General features: G+C 43.7%; 1 protein-coding gene across 8 annotated transcripts in view; it reads left to right on the top strand.

The window, feature by feature from the left end:
* The window catches only part of CD226 (CD226 molecule), an 86734-nt gene that overhangs the window by 34929 nt on the left and 35999 nt on the right, over window positions 1–15806 (top strand). For 7 of the 8 annotated variants that reach the window (XM_042962234.1, XM_042962237.1, XM_042962233.1 and 4 more), the window contains one exon: window positions 13543–13638. The exons of the other annotated variant lie outside the window; for it this stretch is intronic. In XM_042962234.1, coding sequence (XP_042818168.1) covers window positions 13543–13638 — 96 coding nt within the window. The remainder of the gene's footprint in view (window positions 1–13542; window positions 13639–15806) is intronic. 8 annotated transcript variants of the gene reach the window in all.

Here is a 15806-nt window from a genome sequence, read left to right as displayed (position 1 = left end):
AGGAGTCTCTAGGGTAATAAGGGAATAATAGGGAATACCGTGGAAGCAGATTATGCCAAAAAGCACTCGATAAAGTTTGGAGCGTGAGGGTCCAATAACGTTTGTGTCTTACACTGTGATTGACAATTACTTAAATTGACTAATGAGCAGACAGGTCACATAAGATCATATTCAAAAGATAAGGTAAAGCGAGGAAGGTTTCATGAGTCTCCCCACCAGGCACACGTTATGTCTGATGGGTCCACAGTGGCTCAGCCTGGAGGGGGCATTGCCGGCTTCTTAATGAAGTTGGGGTGGGAAGGTGAAAGGATCGGTGTCCTCCTATATAATATGCTAAGAAGCCTCCCTGCCCCAGAGATGCTCACAATCTAGGGGCACAGCAAGACGTGTGACTTCTCACAGAGATGTCCGGAGTGGAGAACGAGGTGAAAACTGGACCTTTGCGCCCAAGTTGGAGAAAGCTTCAGAAGATCGCCTTCCCGGAGGTCTTCAGGGTGAATATGAGTTTCAGGGATCCCAGCAGGCAGAACAGTCCGCACAAAGACACGGAGGAGGGGATGTGAGTGGCGAACACACGGGGCCTTGAGTGGCCCGGTGAGGGTGGAGATCACAGGTCGTGGATGGACGTGGTGATGGGGTGATGAGGGCACAGAGAGGTTGCAGCAGCGTGTGTTTGCGAGAAGCCCACGGAGCCGGACGGCTTGTGGCGCAGAGGGTCACGGTCAGACTTACAGTCCCAATTCCCATACTCTCTGCATGAAGACTGAATACATTTTAAGACAGCAGCGACTGGTTGTATGTGTTTGGAGAAAGGAAGGGCAAGCACACACAGCTGGTTTTCCCTGCAAGTGAGACGACGCTTTCGTGTAAAGGGCTCCAGAATTAGCAGTTGGGAGCGGTCAGGGAAGCAGCCGTGAGGTGCTGGAGGGTGTATGGCTACTGCTCGGGAGCGGAGCAGGCTTTGGTTCTTCAATTCAGAAACTGAATCACGTTTCTGGGTTCAAATACTGACTCTGTTTTCTCTACCACGACCTTTGTTACCATCTCTTTAAAATGAGAGGGGCGCCTGGGTGGCTCAGTTGGTTAAACGTCTGACTCTTTAGTTCTGGTTCAGGTCACGGTCTCCTGGTTCATGAGTTTGAGCCCTGTATCAGCACAGAGCCTGCCTGGGACTCTCTCTCTCTTCCTCTCTGTCCCTCCCCCACTCATGCGCGAGCTCGCTCTTTCTCTCTCTCAAAATAAATAAATAAACTTAAAAATAAATAAATAAATAAAATGAGAATAACAGTAGTGCCTAAAATATAGGGTAATTTTGAGATTCAGTGACACCTTTTCTGGAAAGTGTTTGTCACATCTCATATCAAACTATAAATGCCTAGTGTGTATTAAATATTATTATTGTTAATTGGCCAAAATAACCGTGGAAGGAAGAATGCACCAAAGTTGTTTTCTTTTGAAGAATTAGGAGTAATACTATATACTATATATATATAGTAATATATATATATATACATATATAGTAATATATATATTATATAGTAATTATATAGTAATATATATTATATAGTAATTTTATAGTAATATATATATTATATAGTAATTATATAGTAATACCATATATATATATATATATATATAGAGAGAGAGAGAGAGAGAGAGAGAGAGAGGGAGAAATATGGATGACATCATCAAGAAAGTAAAAAGGAGAACAGTGAAGATTTTTCAGTTCTGAAAATGAAGAAAGGAGAAGCATCAGTGGGGACAGGAAGTGATTCTGTGTTATTAAACTGGCTGGGGCCTTCTTTTATCTTTTATCTGAGTGGACAGGTGAAAGTAACAGGAAGTATGTCTTCTCTGGAAAACTCCCGAGTTGCAGAACACTTTCACAGAACCAATGGAGGGAGATCATTTGTGGTGGATCTTCTGAGAGAGGCAAAACAGTTACAGTCCCTTCAGTTCTGCCCATTTCCTGTGCTGGGTTTGAACCAATGCGGAGGGGCTGAGAACAAAAGTTGATGAAGGTAAGGGAGGAGTTCATGTTCCTCAAGGAAACGAATGGAGTCTTTTATGAAAAACTTACTTTTTAACATCCTTCCAGTGCGGTGTCCGGAACCATTCAGCAGACTACCTGTCTTCTTACCAGTACTTACGTATCAGTCATGATAAACAATTCTTTTTGTTAGACTGAATAATCCTGTCCTGAATTGTTCAGTAAAATGAGATGAAAATATACTTTGCTGACTGCCACTTATTTCACACAGAGATAATATGCTTTTGTCTCTTCGGCGTTTATTCTTAAAACTTAGATAATCTTCTTGTCCTGTGTTCTTTCACACAGTGGAGTCATTAGCTTTCTTTTGCTACCAGACATTGTTTGAAGGGTTTTATCTCCCTTCCAGACGATCCTTTAAATATTGTGCTAAAAATGAAATGTTTTGTCTGATGTGATAAAATTCCCTGGCTCACGGCTTCTTTCGCAGTATTTTAGATATTCTTTGTTGCCGTGTAAAAGGTCAATTTTTTTCTCCTATGTTTGAAAAAAACACTCCCCAACAGCTTTTCTGGAATGTTCAAATTGCTCGGGTTTCTCCCACATTCTTCCTCACCTTGAGCATCGTGGAGAAACCGAGAGGCCTCAGCCAGTTCTTGGTTGTCCTTGAGAACCGAAGCGGCTAATTAGCTGAGATGACATCCAACGCTCTTTCGAGGCATTGAGCCCCTCCGCCAAAACATTTACCAGTTCGAGTTTTAACCCTTCTCTGTGTTTGACATTTTCTCTCGCTTTTGCTCTCTTCTCCGGTTTTGGATCCTCTGGCAGCTACACGATTTCTCAAATGCGCCTTCACTTTTCACTTTCAAGGCTTTGGGCAGACTTTCCGTTCCCTCCCGCCTGGCCCGCCCCCCCCCCGCCCCCCCCCCATGTTTGCTTGTGTGTCCGTGCAGAGTGCAGCATACAGTGTCACCGCCCTGCCCCAAACATCCAGTCTACAAAACCTAGCATAAGCGAATGGGCCCACGTTCCAGGCCTTCCAGTCTCCATTTCTGTCTCCAGTGAGTTCCCTGCTCCCATCGGGTGCCCTCAGGGGTACTAGACGGTTGCAAATCTCCGTGGCTCCGCTCCACATCCAAGTAAGACATAGCTTCTCTGCCCGAAGATAGCTTCTCACGCTGTGTCCTCTCCCAGAGCTCACAGCCCCGTGCACATTGTCATGATCTGCCCCACCCACGGCTTCCTTGCTGGTTCCTAAGCTCTGTGAGGAGAGGGACACATCTGTCTTACTTCCTTCTGTATCCCACATCTTTTCCAGTCCCTCTCATAGATTAGACCCTTACTATTTTTATGTGGAATTAGTGATCAAAGCAAGTGACTTTTTTGTAAGTTCCTTCAGGGCAGGGATAGGTCTTTTTATTTATTTTTTATTTCTTAAGAGAGAGAGAGAAAACAGAGAAGGGGGAGAGGGAGAGGGAGAGAGAGAATCTCAGGCAGGCTCCACGCCCAACAGAGCTGATGTGGGGCTCTATCTCATGACCCTTAGATCATGACCTGAGCCGACATCGAGTCAGATGCTTAACCGACTGAGCCACCCAGGCACTCCAGGGCAGTCATAGGGCTTGCTCACCTTTATATCTCGTAAATATTGCTTCACAAATCTTTTTACAGTAGACTCTTAAGTGTTGCTTTGCTTAATAAACTCACCTCGGTGTTTAAAACTGTCTTGGAAAGTTGTTTAAGGATTGTCATTAAGTTGAAAAAAATGTAGTTTGTGAAAGTGACTATACCCCCGTAGTAAGAAAAAAATGCCATTATGGTATGACTGAGTGGATAAAATTTAAAATATATACTGTGATATTTTGGAGGTTGGAATTATGAGTAATTTTCTTTTCTTCCTTTGGCTTATCTGAATTTCCTAAATTTTCCACACTGGAAAAAAAAAAAACCAATCTGCAAATACTCTGTAATGTATGGGACTTTCTTGGGGTGCCCTTCTTTCCCTGCATGTGGTTTGGTCTGGTGCAGTGTAGACCCCATCTGATATTGCCTTGGACAGTCAGGCTTAGCAAGGGGTTGACTCACTCTCCAGGTTTGAATTCAGGGACTCTTGGCAATGATGGCATTCGTTTTCTTCTTTTCTGAGCAAATCCAAGCTACCCATATTTTCCCTTGTCAAACCTTCCCTCTGTTATCTCAAAGCATAGAAATCAATGGATCGATTGAGTAGAACCCAAGACTGATCATTTTCAATAACACTTTTCCCCAACAAGTCGAACGAGGAATTAAAGCTATGTTTGTATACAAAACCCAGAGCGTAGCCATGTTCCGGGTGATGAGAGATGAAAGTGACCATTTGGAAAGTGAACTTAAAACTACCAAGACATATTGGGTGAGAAAACACATAAATCCTTCCATTATACTTTTTAAAAATCAATAGCCATATGATGGTGTGTCTTAGGATTGGCCCTATGAATGAAGAGGAAAATACAGATTATCTAACCTAGTCTGAGAAGAAGTTATCTGGAAAATCTTAGTAGAAGAATCCACACCTGACTCCAAAGGTCAGGGCAGTGGGCAGCAGGGATGGAAGGAGGGATGGTGGTGAGAGAGAAAGAAAGAGACAGAGAGACAGAGGGAGAGAGGGAGAGAGGAAAGAGAGAGAAACCCAGTCTAGAGCTCAGAGGCAAGTCCGAGGGTGTCATAAGAGGAAGCTCAGAATGGAGGCAAGCAGTGCACCAGGTTGAAGCCTGGTGAAACTGGGAAGGAGTTTGAATGTTATCACGAAGGATTTGGGGGTGCATTCAAGAATTTTCAGCTAGGGACTTACAGGGCCGGATATGTGTTTTACAAAGACTGCTCTGGCTTTATGACAGGGAGGAATAGAAGTGAGGTGGGAATGAGTAGGGAGAACTATTTCCAGGCTGTTGCTACAATCCAGGGGAGAGGTGACAATAAGAACCTGCAGAGAGGAGTGCAGAGAAGTGGGCAGATGTAAGGCGTTCGGGGGAAAGGGTGACCGACCCTGGAGGCGAGTGAGATGAGAGGGGTGGGCGGTGGAGGAAGTGAAGCCTGGCATCTGATCACCATGAGGGAGCACGTGGGGATGGGTGTACCGGGCAGAGGTCCTCAGAAGGCTCCCACGTTGCAGAGGCTCGGCATTCGCATGCACAGTCATACTGTCCTATTTCAGCATCTCTCCGAGCAAAATGGATGAGAAGGTAGTGAATGCTTATTGGGTACCCATATTGACTAGAAAAATCTTCTCTGGTATTCTCATGTACAAAAGGCACTAAAAGCATGGTCCATGCCCTTGGGTATGTTTATACTTCAGTGGATGAACTCTTTACTCATTATGGAAGATGAAGCGAGGTCTCATAGAAAATATTATTTTGTGGTTCGATTCTTATCTAGAAGTCAAGAAAATACACTCTAGTGTTAGTCTATGAATCAAACATATCATTGTTTCTAGTTGAGATGATAAATGTTTTCAGTTATAGCTTTCTGGAAAACATTTGATTTCATGCAGATTACTCTGACAGCCTATTTTTTTGCCTTTTATTTTTAATTTTTAAAGAAGATAGATTTCATTTTCAGAGTTGAAATAATATTTGGGGAGAGGGAAAGCTGGGATGGATGAGTGGTCAATGTCATATTAAATTTTTCTCTAGAGCTAAAGTATTCTTACATTCTTTTAAGTTTATTCATTTATTAAAAATTTTTAAATGTTTTACTTATTTTTGAGAGACAGAGAGAGACCGAGAGAGGATGAGTGGGAGAAGGGCAGAGAGAGGGGAGACACAGAATCTGAAGCAGTTTCCAGGCTCCAAGCTTTCAGCACAGAGCCTGATGTGGGGCTCAAACCTACAGACTGTTGAGATCATGACCTGAGCTGAAGTCTGACGCTTAACTGACTGAGCCACCCAGGAGCCCTTATTATTTATTTTTGAGAGAGAGTGCATGCATGTGCACAGGGAAGGGGCAGAGAGAGAGAGGGAGGCAGAGAATCCCAAGCAGCCTCCGCACTGTCAGCACAGAGCCCAACGCGGGGCTCAACTCGTGAACAGTGAGATTGTGACCTGAGCCGAAATCAAGAATCGGATGCCCAACGACCTGACCCACCCAGGTGCCCCTACAGGATTCTTAGATCCTACTTGCAATTGGTTTTGTTTTATCTTACATGATTTTATAATAACTATGTACTAAATTAATGTTTTCCTGAAATATGTAGTGAGGTTTTTGGTTTTATTTGTGATGTGTCATAAGCAACTCACCAATTACCGTTTTGGTGGTTCTCTGTGGTTGCTCAAGGCACCAGTGATTTATTTATATGCATCACTTGGATGCCTCATTTAAGCTTGCGAGTAAATTATTTTTGCTGTTGAATACAATGGAACCCATTGGCAGGCAGAAAAGATGCTTTATTTTCCTGTTAGTCCACACAATATACCTCTGAATTGAAATAGTTGAAGTGTGATAAACCTCCCCTTGATTAAAGCATATTAGGACATATTAGTAATCGCCACCACTGCCTCTGACACATCCTGTGATTAGACCCAGATCCCCAAATTTTATGGCTTTTTGTTTTGTTTTGCTTTTAAGAGGCAAACCCATAAATGTGATAAATGTAATTCCAAGATAATGGAGTTAGGAAGCCATTACGGAAGGCAATTTTAGAGGAAAATGGAGAGTGTAAAATGATGACTTTAAAATATTTAAAATTATGGGGGTGGAAATTAAATTGCAGACTTTGGAGAGAAGTGTGTACTGTGCAGGGGAAATGGAAATCATCCCTAATTTAGAGAAAGGATTTACAGCAAGATAAAAAGCCAGAGAGAATGGCAACTGTGGAGTTTAAATATTTTTAAAGTAACCATTTCAATTAGTCTCTGCATTAAAAAAATGGCAGCAGCAATAGGACATACAAATTCCTAATAAGCGTATTTATCTAAGTTCTTTCTGACCTTACTTCAAACCATGTATTTGGGAACTAAGCATAATCTGAAAAATAATTTTCTTTTTTCTATTTCATCTTTGCTTTCAGTGTTTACATGTTTCATGTTGTCCTCAGATGAATTCTGGCAAGTGGAGATCTCTAGCACAAGAGAAAGCACCCAGGGGTCTCTGGTCGGTGACATTAACATTGGATTCATTTGTTAGACTAAAATACATCATATAGGCTCTTTGGCCGTTTACTGAGATGTCTACACATTTCTGTATATTTGTACTCACTCCACTACTAATATATTAAACAAGTAGCAGTGATTCTGAATCCCATCAGATCCAGTGTTCTCTTTCGTAATAAGTACTTTATAAATCTGACTATTTTGAAATTATATTCATAGATGAGGAAAACTACCTACAGAGACAATTTCAAAACATAAATATAATGCTCTAAGTGTAACTTAAAGGACAAATAGCAAGAAAGCAATTTACAGTAAGGTAGCCTGTATTTTAATTTATAAATGTTGAAGCACCAGTATGTGAGAAGACAAATGTGTTCGCCTCCATTTAGGAGTCACCATGAAGCATGAGTACACGTTTCTTGAAGACTTGGTCACCCTGAGTAGCCTTGTCAAAAATGATACCATATTCAAAATGAACAGCTACTAGTGAAGTTCTAATACCTCAAAGTGAAATCTTCCCTCGACTTAAACTGAACAAGAATAGAATTCCTAAAAAGGTCAGGGTAAGCTAAAATAGTTCAGAAATATTTTGTGCACATTTTCTTATACCGATTTACTTTCAGGTGAGGCAGAACCTCTTGAATTATTAATTGTAATTCCCTTGAGGATAATTAGGTTTTGGCCCAGGACTCAAAACATTGTCTTAAATATAGTAGGTCATCAGCTGATAGTTATTTGTGTATTAGTTTCTTCAGAGCATTTCTGTTTTATTGGGGGTCACAGAGTAACAGCTGAATGCATCTGAAATGGTCTTGGTTGTCATTCTCAATTAGAAGAAGGGCCAAAAGTCGAATCTGTCTTGCCCTTCCTTCTTTTTCCAATTTCTTTCAGTAGAAATGCTTTTCTAAAAGAGCGATATACAGGACCCGGCAGCACTACTGAAATCTGACGCTCCTCAGCGAGGAAACGAAACCGAGAGAGCTCTTGCCAGAAATTGTCAACCACAGGTTCAACTCAAAATCAGAAAAGAAATGTTTTTCCCTGGGTCCATGAACACCAATATATTGATGTAGGGTGTACATTGTGAGCTTCATTTCTTGTAGTAACAATGAACTTGGAATTAAGCTCCTCTGGTTCTTCCCGTCATTGACAATGGCATTAATATGAGGTGGAAGGAGACCTCATCAGACTCCCCGGCTGTCTAGGGGACACAGTTGCTCTCAAGGCTTATTAGCAGGTGCGCACATAGCACACTAAGAGCCTCATGGCATGTATTGGATGGATTATTGTTGTAGAAAGGCAGGATTTCAGAACCAGAGGACTCTTACCTCCTGCCCTGATATTTATAGATCAAACTCTTGGACAGTTTTATAAATAATGGACACTTTTGATCGTTGTTCTGAAATAATGCTAAGAAAATATAGTCACAATGAGGCTGCTTTCCCAAGTTGGGAAGTGTCTCTAACAGCAGTGAGGTGTTTCCCTCAACTCACTTTGTTTCCAAAAACTTCATTAAGAGTGATAGGAATTCATTGGCATTGGTAGGCAATGCCAATTTCTTCTTCCTACACTTTGATGAGAGACCTTCCTTCTTCCCCTTCTCTTCCTGTCTATAATCTGCCAGCTCTCTTAGCTTGTCTGAGATTTCTTCTCTTTCCCTTGGGCCAGTCCCTTGTGTGATGATGTGTAGGCTGAGCATTTGACTAGGACACCTGAGCCCTGGGAGAAGCACTCTGTTCACAGCATCTGCCCCTGCCCATGAGATCTGTGCTGGCAAAGGCACCAAGCCCACGTCTTTCTCAACTGCTGATGGAACTCATCCCATGCTTGAAATTTAATAGTAAATGACAGATCACTGTAAGAGCTAGATACTGGTTTACCAATTCTGCTGTGAGGTGTTCTGGTTTTTTAAAAATATTTGCACTGTAATACATAAACATAAATTAATGAGATTCTTCGTTAATTGCTTTCTAAAGTTTTCTACTTTAGAAGATAAAGTTTGTTTCCTTTTCTAGTTGTGGCCAAGCTAGTCCTTTTCCTATTTTGTCCTATTTTGAGAAATGAGAAACTTCAAATGGCAAAATGATCCGATCTGTGACCTGTGACAATAATAAATCCTTTAAGCATATTTATCTCCTCAATCAAGGACTTGTTTTGTTTTCAAAGCTCTGCCAATCTATTCTCTAAAATGTTCCAAGTTCCTTTTTCTTTCTACAATATCCTTGATATTCTCCAGATCTCTCCTTTTTCCCCACGGAGGGGGGGGCTTGGGTGGAGGGCCAGCTCCCCCATCATAGGGTGTAGGCAGTTGGGCTGGGTCCAGAAGAGAGAACGATGCCCTGGGGCTCCAGGAACAGGTAGGATAGGCTCCTGGGGACACATTGTAGACAATCCGCAGCTGCGGAGGAGCAACCCAGGATGTGTGCTGGAGCTGCATGATCAGGTTGCTGTGGCCTTGGACCTTGGCAGACATTGACTAGGGCTTCAGATTCCTTGCGAGAAGTTCACGTCGCTGCCACAGGGCCCCGATGGGATGTGCCACCATGCTGTGACTCTGAGGGGTGGGGTGTTAGAGGCCAGTGGGGAATTGGGCTTTGTTTAATAGGTGGCTTGTGGCCTGAACCAGACTTCTTGCTGACGAGTCTGGGGTGCGGGGCTTCCAGGACTCAGGGCAGCTGGGCTTTTCTCTCCCAGAGCTCCCTGTCCCCCTCAGAATTCCTGAGATCCGGCTCATGGCAGTGGCCACAGCAGCAGCGTCTGGGGCCTGATTCAGGTGTTCTCTGACCCACCCCTGATGCTCAGTGACTCCGAGTTCATCCTCTCCCTGCCCCTCCATCAGGATACACCTGTACTCCCCACACACTGGAAGCCACCAACTGCACCCTGCTGTCTTCCTGGGAAATTCCCCACTACACATACACACACACACACACACACACACACACACACACACACAAATTGCTTTTGGAAAGGTCATGGGGTGGAGGCAAGGAGGGTGCCCTAACAGACCCAGGTCAGATGTTGCCGGAGGACGCTGGGCCAGCCACAATGGCACATCCCCAGAGGAGCACGCACCAGCACCTGGTTGCTAGTGCTAAAGGTCTCTGCCCCCCAAGGTGAGTGTCATTTAGGTCTGGCAGTATCTTATTCTAGTTGTAAGAAACCAGCGAATTTAACTGTTAAAAAATTATTGTTTTCTAGGATTGATCTGTATGCATTTCCTCTGACTTGGAGCACCCACCAGGGGCACCTGGGTGGCTCAGTTGGTTGAACGCCTGACTTCGGCTCAGGTCATGATCTCACAGTTTGTGGGTTCAAGCCCCACACCGGGCTCTGTGCTGACAGCTCAGAGCCTGGAGCCTGCTTCAGATTCTGTGTCTCCCTCTCTCTGCCTCTTCCCTACTTGTGTGTGCTCTGTCTCTTAAAAATAAATAAACATTAAAAAAATTTTTTTAAAAAGAGCACACACTGAATGCTGAATGAATACATTATTATCTCCTTCTGTCGCCATACCTATTTTTTATTTGTATGTCCCAAATTTTCTTTTCTTTTATTATTTTTAAAAATATTTATTTATTTTGAGGGAGAGGGAGGAGAGAGACAGAGAGAGAGGGAGAGAGAGAGAGTGAGCAGGGGAGGGGCAAGAGAGAGGGAGAGAGAATCCTAAGCAGGCTCCACGCTGTCAGCACAGAGTCTGATGTGGGGCTTGAGCTCACAAACTGTGAGATCATGATCTGAGCCTAAATCAAGAGTTGGACGCTCAACTGACTGAGCCACCCAGGCACCCCCCAAATGCCTCTTAAATCACAATAAATTGGGGCACCTGGGTAGCCCAATCAGTTAAGTGTCCAACTTCAGCTCAGGTCATGATCTCACAGTTCATGAGTTCAAGCCCTGTGTTGGGCTCTGGGCTGATAGCTTGGAGCCTGGATCCTGCTTAGGATTCTGGGTCTCCCTCTCTCTCTGCCCTCCCTCCCCGACTCATGCCTCATCTGTCTTTCTCACTCTCAAAAATAAACAAACATTAAAAAAGTTAAAAAAAACAACAAAAAAATCCCAGCAAACTGACATGGGCACTATGTGTTCCCTCATTCTACCAGCTCTTTGTGTCTCTGTTCTGGACTGTTTGCTTATCTGGCAAATCCCATGATTATAGCAATCCCTGTCAAGAGCCACATACACACTGGTTTTTCGGTATTGTCCCATTTTTCACTTTAACTTCATTATAGTTTGAACTAAAAAATTTCAGCCTCTCCTACCTTAGAGGTTGGGAGAAATATTGTTGATCTTGCTGTGGTGTGAAAAGCACCTGGAGCTCTTTGGAGAGAAGATATTAAAGCCGTAAATATTGCAGTGCTGGCTGGTCCTCAAGGCTTGTGCCCAGAGGAACAGGTCCTGGGGGTGCTTGTGTTTGGCAAACGTGGGAATAAAGACCCAAACTCATGTAGGATCTAGACTGGAAAATATGACTTTTAGGCTCCTGGAATCATCCACTGAATTTATAATATGGTATCATCTTCAGAGACAGGTTCTCAATTTCTTCCACGGTATTTATCGAGCAACTGAAGGTACCTGGCTTTGTGCTGAGATCAGATATATTGAAGACATTCCATCTTCAAGGCATTGAGAGTTTCCCAGGGCAGGGAGAAATGACAGCAAATAAAAGACAACACAATAGAAGATATAGAAGTAAAACAGAAGAGGGAGTGGTTAGCCTACCTTAGGATGAGTCAGAAAATATTTCCTCCAAGGGAGTGGTGTCACAGTTGAGTTTTATGGGATAAGTCGTGATTTTCCTGGACTGGAGTGAAAGGAGTATATTAGGCAATCCAGAAGAGGAGATGGCTGATGTAAGATCATAAATGTGAGTCCTGTTTTGAGGGACACTAGAGTATATAGTAGATTCTAGTAGGAGATGAGACTGGGGGCAAAGGCAGGGGTAAAATCATAAAGGATTTAAGTGAAGAATGTGGACTTCGTCCTATAGCGGCAATGGGAAACCTCTGAACCTTTTAAAACAGAGATGTGGCATGACCAGAGTTGAATTGTAGCTCCATAGTTTTGGATGCAGTGTGCGTTGGTGGGAGAAAGGGCAAGAATCAGAGTTGGGCAGCTATTTTGATGGCCCAGATGAAGAAACATAGGGAAATACATAGTGAGTGAGTCTTGTATTTTCATTCTATTTGGTTTCAAAGTCATTCTGGGGGCACCTGGGTGGCTCTGTGGGTTAAGCATCTGACTTCGGCCCAGGTCATGATCTCAAGGTCCATGAGTTCAAGCCCCGTATCAGGCTGTGTGCGGACAGCTCAGAGCCTGGAGCCTACTTCAGATTCTGTGTCTCCCTCTCTCTCTCTGCCTCTCCCCAAGTCGCTCTCTGTCTCTCTCTCAAAAAATAAATAAACATTCAAAGTCATTCTGTTGTGCAGATTTCTCTGCTACAGTGCTTAACCTCCTACAGATGAGATAAATGTATCAGCAAGTATTTATTGATCATCGAATATGTGCAAGATATAATTTAAGGTGTTTCCAGAGATTAAAATAAGTACAGTTCATGACATGGTACAGTTACCTTGAGAACTTTTGGAGCATGGGGGACTAACGAGCTACAAATGAATATTTTAAAAATTATTTCTGCCTCCAAGGAGCTCGGCATAATTGAGAGAAGAGAGACAGAAAACACGGCAGTTCCTATTTTGTGAGTGTAGTGATTTGTTATGCACAGTCAGACGTGGGAAGAGTAAGGGCTGTGGGACCCCGTGGCCTAGGGCTGCTGTGGGCGGGTGGGGCAGATGCTGTGAGACAGGCTGGCCAGCAGGGCCTTGAAGGAAAGATGGAGTAAGAGAGAGCACTGTTACCACAGAAGTTCTGGACGCCACCTCCGGGTGCTCTGGTCTAAGTTCAAATTCTAGGTTCCAAGTAATATCGGTAAAGTTCCGGAACTGTGTCTGCTTTAGGTTGTGTTCCTCAGGAGTCACGGAGAGGAGGATAAATGTGAAAGGGATGTGTTGGGAAGTGTTCCCAGGAAAGTCCATTAGGGGAGCCGGAACTGGACAGAAAGGACACCAGGCAAAGTCCAGGGATGTTAACTTGAGCTCACCGGGCAGAGGCTCTGAAGACCCCCACTCCTGTCAATCACTGGGCAAGGGCCCCTCTGGGTATGTAGGTCCCAGGCCTGCACTGAGCCTCACCAAGCATAGCAGCAGGTGATGGCTCTTCAGGAGGCAGCGTTGGTGTGCCCCCAAAGCAGAGGAATCCCAGGGGGTGTACATGGAACCCTGAAAGCATTTGTCAGTGTCCATGTCAGGTACCCCCGCTCTCAACCTCCCAGAGTGCCCTACATTGTGGAGCTATTGCTCAGAGAGACTCAAGCAAAGGACCTGGTCTTTCAGTTCTCCCCATTCATCACTGGCCTTTATCCCTTAACAGGCACAACAACACATCGGTTGCCTGAGAGTATAAGCCCCTCTCCCCCAGAAATCCTAGCCTTTCTTAACCACAGTCAGGACAGCATAAGATATTTTGGTAAGTAAAATCGGGCTCATATTCAGATGTTTTCAAAAGAGAACTGTAAGAGTGAATTTTTGAGCTCACTTTCTCTGAATGCTGTCGCTATTGAGATTTCTGAAATGCGGGGACTAGGGTATCACACCTTCCCCTTTCCTTATATAGAATGTCTTCTGTCTCATAGGTCATGTCTTTGTCTGCAGAAGTGACAGAAATTGCTTTCCAGTGTTTTAGAGTAATTTTAATTGGTTAGGAATCACAGTGGTAAAAATTATGAAACCCAATTTTGCGAGCAGCGTGTTTAAAAGCTTGTTTTTACAATTCACTTAATTTTATCATACCTTTCCTTTCTGTGGAGGTTGAAGCAGGTATGTTCTCATATATGTGTTTCTGTAATGTGTCTATGATGCGTGGTGGGGGTTCCCCCCATTTTTAGCATTTTTAGCCTTGTATCAATTGCTTCTTAGTCATTTTTCATATGCCATTCATCAGAAATCCTGCTTACCTGTTCTCCACAAAACCAACCGGACCAACCGGAAATATAAATGAAACGTAATGAGGGCGATACTGTAAGAAACAGTGACATGGGCAGAAAGCGTAGAAAGAAGGAAGTCGGACATGGAGTCGATGCTTTAAATGCACAAAGCTCATTTAGCTACTCGAATATCTTGTGTTTGGTCTTCCCTGCAGATTTTCTTTGGGCAAATAACTGTATTTGGTCGAGACCCTTTGACAAACTTCGCTGAGCCCAGAGTCAGCCAACAGCACGGCTTTTATTTAGTTGGCTGGGAACCAAACTCACACCTTTCCATCCCAGAGTTTCTGGGGACGTGGGGCTCTGTTCGTGCAATGACCTGGTTATGTGTCTCTCCACCAACTCGGACCTTTACCTTCTTTGTCTTTACATCAATAGGATTTTTGTTGAAGGAGTGAATGAGTGAGTGAATGAGTGAACGAGTGAATGGCCAAAGAGGTAACATTTCATGGCCTCCTGTGTGTAATCTGTCTTCCTGCTCAAGTCTCCCACCCACCCCTGCCCTTGAAGACACCGCCCCTGCTCCTGTGCTCCTGGGGAGCATGGTGACCTGTGACAAGGCTGGCTCCTGGCGCCTCTCAGTCATTTCTGCCACAGCCGGTCTGTTCCTGGCCACTCGCCTGTGGGAACCTGCTTCCTTTCCTTTCACTCGGAAAGCAATCTAATGGACGATTTCACACTAATGTGCTGGTGCCTGCCAGGAGCTGAGGTTGTTATGTGCATTTTAACAAGGACAAGTAAAGAAATTGATTTCTAATTATAGGATTGAAGGCATCATAAAATAAGATATTTAGGAACAAGGGTTTCCAGGGCGGCTCTTTCGCCTCTGTGGAATCCTGCCCGGTTGCAGGTAGGAGGGAAAGCTCCATCAGGTGGAGCACCTCATCGGGATAGGGGTAGGATGGCCGCCATGGTTTAGGGGCAGGTGCCTGAGCCTCCTCCCCGGAAAGGGCTCCCTTCTCTGCCCCCTGACGCTGGGCGACCTACCTCGGGGTCCTCGGTGTTGGGGACTAAATGTGTCAGCACATGTCACGCCTTCAATGCTGGCACACAGTAAAGTCTCATTTGAGGTATATATTTTGCCTTTAAAATATGTTGAAGGGGCACCTGGATGGCTCAGTTGGTTAATCATGTGACAGTTGGTTTCGGCTCAGCTTGGTGGGTTCGAGCCCCTCATTGGGCTCTGCACTGACATGGCAGAGCATGCTTGGGATTCTCTGTCTCCCTCTCTCTGCCCCTCTCCTGCTTACTCTGTATCTCTCTCTCAAAAATAAAATAAAATAAAATAAAATAAAATAAAATAAAATAAAATAAAATACTTTAAAAAATATGTTGAAAATGTTCCAAGTATGTGAAACAAAATGCTTAATGTAGTCCTTAGTGACAATTCACTAACACAATCTATTCTCTATCTAGCAGGACATGATTAGGGTTGATGTTAATCTTTTGATTCTTTTCCTGTAAAACTCTGCCATGCAGAAAGTCTTACATTAAATTTCCAAGTCAGTGAGGTCACCTGCTAACCTTTTGGTAGAAAACAAGCCAATGGTCCTGGGTTGTATTGTCATCTTTTGGTTTTACAAGACCTCCGAACTATACTATTTAAAATTCTTATACACCCATGAGTCATTTATTTTTCTGCTTGGGAGGA

Source organism: Panthera tigris, chromosome D3 (assembly GCF_018350195.1).
Source record: "Panthera tigris isolate Pti1 chromosome D3, P.tigris_Pti1_mat1.1, whole genome shotgun sequence".
Classification (NCBI taxonomy): Eukaryota; Metazoa; Chordata; class Mammalia; order Carnivora; family Felidae; genus Panthera; species Panthera tigris.
Note: the sequence above shows the minus strand (reverse complement) of the source record. Positions and strands in the feature narration are given on the sequence as shown.